The following is a 4,299-nucleotide window of genomic DNA, read 5'->3' as shown; positions in this document are numbered from 1 at the left end:
ATTCAAAGGTCTTATTCTTACTGTACACAATAGATCTTTGCAGTTAATCCCAGTTTGCTTCTTTGGACAGCTCTTACTAGACTAGAAGCTAAACCCTCTGACAGGTTAGACCTATATTATAAAACCTCCAGCCTGCATTCATTCACAGATAATTAATTAAACGAGCACAGGGCCCCAGAAATGCTACGCACCAATAACACTGCTGCTTCTCACTGGCGCAGCACCCAATTTATCTCTGTCTTATTCTGCCCCTCTAACACGCGCGTCCCTCCTGTTACCGGCAGAGATTATAATTTATTTAAAATAGTGACATAATTTTGAGGAGGAAAAAAAAAAATCCCCTGCCTAGGTATATCAATTATGATAATGGCAGCGTGCGCAAAAGTACCACACAAACACCCGCACACGCACACACCATCCCGCTCCCTCCTTCACACGACCCGCCCACCATCTCGGGACCTGCGTCACGTGACTCTCCACAGTCACACTCCTCTCTCTCTCTCTCTCTCCTCCTCCTCACCAGCACAATTTACCCAGCGCCCGGTGAAGACGCACGCACATTAGACCATCCCTCTGCGCATTTGGCTGCTGATGCACGGATAAAAAAAGGACATAATGGACTCTTCAAAGCTGGAATTTGAGTTTAATCGTTCTGCGTTTAAAGGACTTTGATAGAAAACGGACATGAACTGGCTTGAACGCATGTGTGATCTCCGCGGGGCTGAATGGGACGCGCGCATCCGCTCCACTGTGGACTGATTCTCCTCAGCCCTGGTGTCTCTTTACACCTTCACCATGAGGCTCGTCTCCGCAAACTTCTTAGCACTGCTGTTCATGTGCGCCATCGGGAGCGTGTTCTACGTCTGGAGCGCGCTGGAGAGCCGCTTGGAGCGACACAAGAGGGGATTCACTATACCAGGGGGAGCTCTCCCTGCGGACCTCTCCTCGAAAACTTTCCGTGCGTTGCTGGCTGTCCCGGTAGCACCACAGAAAGCTCACTTGGGAGGTCGCAACGTCACGGATCACACGTTAGGAAGTGGTCATTATCATATGAATGGATACAACAAGAGACGGTCAGCGCGGAAAGGGGGTCCGGTCAAGTTAGGAGGCTCCCCTTTAGAGGATGGGATATTCTGGAGCGAACGGTTAGAGGAGCTGCTTCCAGTGGGCTTCACGGAGGACGAGGCGCGGGAGTGGAGGGAGAAAGCCAGAGAATATCGCGTTGTGAAGCTGGAGACTGGATGTGGAAGGATATCCAACCAACTCGCCACTTTTGAGGACGGTTCCAAAGCTTGTGTGCGTTATGGCATCAACGCGGATCAAGTGCAAGGGGAAACTCTGACGTATTACCTCGCCAGTCTGTTGGGTATCACGAACCTGCCTCCTCTGGTGCTGTCCCAGCTCAGCTCTGACAGCGAGCAGTGGCAGGCAGTAAGGACGCGCATGGAGGGGCTACAGTGGAGCGAGAGAGCCGTGGTTTCTCTCACACAGTGGGTTTCTAACCTGACTGGAGTGGTGACACCTGCCCCGCTGAGACAGGAGAACAGCGGGCTTCATCCAAGCCTCAAACAACTGTGGAACCAAAGCGCAGCGGAGCTGCTGGAACTCATGCAGTGGTCAGACCTCATTATTTTGGACTATTTGACCGCGAACTTTGACAGGCTCGTGAGTAATCTGTTCAGCCTGCAGTGGGACTCGCGCATTATGGAGCGAGACACCAACAACCTGCTCAGAACGCCTCGCGGGGACTTGGTTTTTATCGATAATGAGGCAGGACTCGTGCATGGATACAGAGTGCTGGACATGTGGGAGAAATATCACAAGACTGTGCTGAGTTCTGTGTGCGTCTTCAGGCGGAGGACAGCGCAGCGCGTGGCCGAGCTGCACAGGCGCAGAGACGCCCGGACCAGGCTCATGGAGCTCTATCGAGACAGCGAGCCTTTGTCCTTCCACTTGGGCTTCCTGTCAGACGAGCACGCTGCGCTGCTCCAGGACAGAATAGACACGTTGCACAGACACATATTGCACTGTAAAGCAAAGTACAGCCAGCTGTGAACAATGGAAAGCAGGTGTTCCGTTGCCTTTGCGCACGATACACCTGCGCAAGCTGTCTCCACTGCAACTACCTCATGTGAATAGATGCCTACTTTATACATGATACAGCTGAACACGTGTTTGTAAGCTCTTTTTTTGTAATTTCACTGTATGCCTCATAGTAAGGATTCCTTAGACTCTGTGTCTAATTTCAGTACAAAGGCAAAAGCTTTTCTTATCCGTTTGAACCTGCCTTGTACTGGTTAATCTTAGCCTTAAGTTATCCCTTGACTAATGTATTTGTGTTATTGGCTTTACATTTTTGCACTGTTGCTTTTTCACAGATAGCTCAAGCTCTCTATAGTCTGTGTTCAGCCTTAAAGCCACATTTAGTGTATATTTTGTAATTAAGTTGTAAATATCGTCTGCTTTTGTACATTTCAATGCACCTTTAATTTAACATGCATTGTAACATTCCACACCAACTTTTGATAAATACAGTAATTTAAGACGTGAAACTTCTGTGCTGGGTAAATTATTATTTTATTGATCACTGAGTGTTATAATGTATATCTTGTTTTGAGAAAATACTACTTTTACTATGACCTTATGCGGTTTGGGAATTATTCCAGTATTGCACATTTCAATAATGGGTGAACACTCAACCTACAGCTAATCTTCATGACCTGCTTTTTAGATCCCATCATTGATGTATTGATGTTTTGAACTAGTTGGTTTACACAATGGGTAAGACAAATTACAAATGAATACAATGCTTTTTAACCGAACAGACTTATCCTAGTAATAATAAATTATGGCTAAAGGTTTAAAGGGGCTACATTTAGCAAAATCCACTTTAAAAACATCATACCATGGTGCAACAGTTAGACCTCTTGCGTCAATCCTGTGTTATCTGGCACTGTCTGTACTGAGGTCTGAAAATACTTAATCCCACAAACCCAAGCCTCTCCCACTAAGTTCAAAACAGAGGCACACCTGTTTTGTATGTACAGAAAATACCGACAGTTTTCTTCTATCCAGATGTTTGTGACTTGGGTAAGTTGGAAAAAATACATCAAAATACCTCAACTTTTGTAGATAAGCAAAGGGGGAGTTATGCCTCAAGTAAGTATGTAGAGTGATTAGATATAATGGGGACAAAATCAGGTATTGCCTCATTATAGTGCGTGGCAATTTAGTAGAAGCTGTCTGGAGTGTTTTACTTTCATTGCCTCATTGTCAGATATTCCTAAGGCTCAATGTTCCCCCAGGAGCCATTCTGTCAGCCCCAGGCAAGCTCCAACAGGGCTCCCCTAACAATCCTACTCAAAATGATGAAGTAAAGAAGACACGGTGGATCATTTGTGCAAAAAAGCTCTTACCGTTTGCTAACTACTACATCCACTCTACAGGAGACAGATGGTAACATGGGGCTAACAAAACAAACGTGGACTGCAAACTGTTATTGGTTCAACGTGTCCACGAAACCGCAATTAATGAACGCCTTGGTCTCGGAGGAGGGCGGTTCACATGTGTAGTTTGTAACCGTATCCCTCAGTAGTGCGTAAGGTACATGTACAAGTAACGACAGCTACCCACCTTCGCTATTTTGACGAATACGCCTTCACTTCAAAGCCTTTTAGCCATACTTTTCTTATTAGTTCCACCGGGTGCCTCACTCCATCCACGGGTAGATTTACAAGCACATCTGATGGACGTCAATGATAAAACAAATTCTTTAGAGGCGTCCAGCTCTTTGTTCATTTAAACTGAGCGATTTATTACTTCCAAGTCTAGACAAAGGTCTTTAGATCTGAATGTCAAATGCATCCATCAAGACATTAGCCTATCAATGGTTCTGTTAGTTTGGGCTTTCATTAAATGTTGATGTAGACGTAGTGGACTTTTTTCTCAAGTTTGCACAATACTACATGGATAAAGAACGATTAACATGATGCAAAGGACAATATTGGCACATACAAAACCACTATTCTCCTGATCTGCTCACTCATGCCAAACCTGTTGTAACCAATTGTCAACTTTAGGGCCCTACGTATGTCCCCAAATAAACATTCTGTTGGATACTATGGCTTTCAGATGACATTTTAGTCATTTCTCATGGAGTTCATTGCTCAGCTAGAGATCTTATTGTTGTAATTATTAGTTATGGAAGGCACTTAGCGTTAATTAATTCCATTACATCATAAGAAAATGTATTATTTCAGTCCAGGACCTTCAGGCCTTAAGTTGAACTGGCCCAATTGA

At 45.2% G+C, this 4,299-nt stretch overlaps 1 protein-coding gene across 1 annotated transcript; it reads left to right on the top strand.

Moving 5' to 3' along the window:
• The first annotated feature begins 543 nt into the window (after positions 1-543).
• fjx1 (four-jointed box kinase 1) lies at positions 544-2,556 on the top strand. The gene has a single exon (XM_033968518.2). The coding sequence runs from the start codon at positions 796-798 to the stop codon at positions 2,053-2,055; it is 1,260 nt and encodes a 419-aa protein (XP_033824409.1). The 5' UTR covers positions 544-795; the 3' UTR covers positions 2,056-2,556.
• The last annotated feature ends 1,743 nt before the right edge of the window (positions 2,557-4,299 follow it).

This window comes from Periophthalmus magnuspinnatus, chromosome 6 (genome assembly GCF_009829125.3).
Source record: "Periophthalmus magnuspinnatus isolate fPerMag1 chromosome 6, fPerMag1.2.pri, whole genome shotgun sequence".
Classification (NCBI taxonomy): domain Eukaryota; kingdom Metazoa; phylum Chordata; class Actinopteri; order Gobiiformes; family Gobiidae; genus Periophthalmus; species Periophthalmus magnuspinnatus.
Note: the sequence above shows the minus strand (reverse complement) of the source record. Positions and strands in the feature narration are given on the sequence as shown.

Excerpts from the sequence above, each read along its gene's own strand:
- fjx1 (XM_033968518.2), top strand. The coding sequence starts at position 796 with ATGAGGCTCGTCTCCGCAAACTTCTTAGCACTGCTGTTCATGTGCGCC.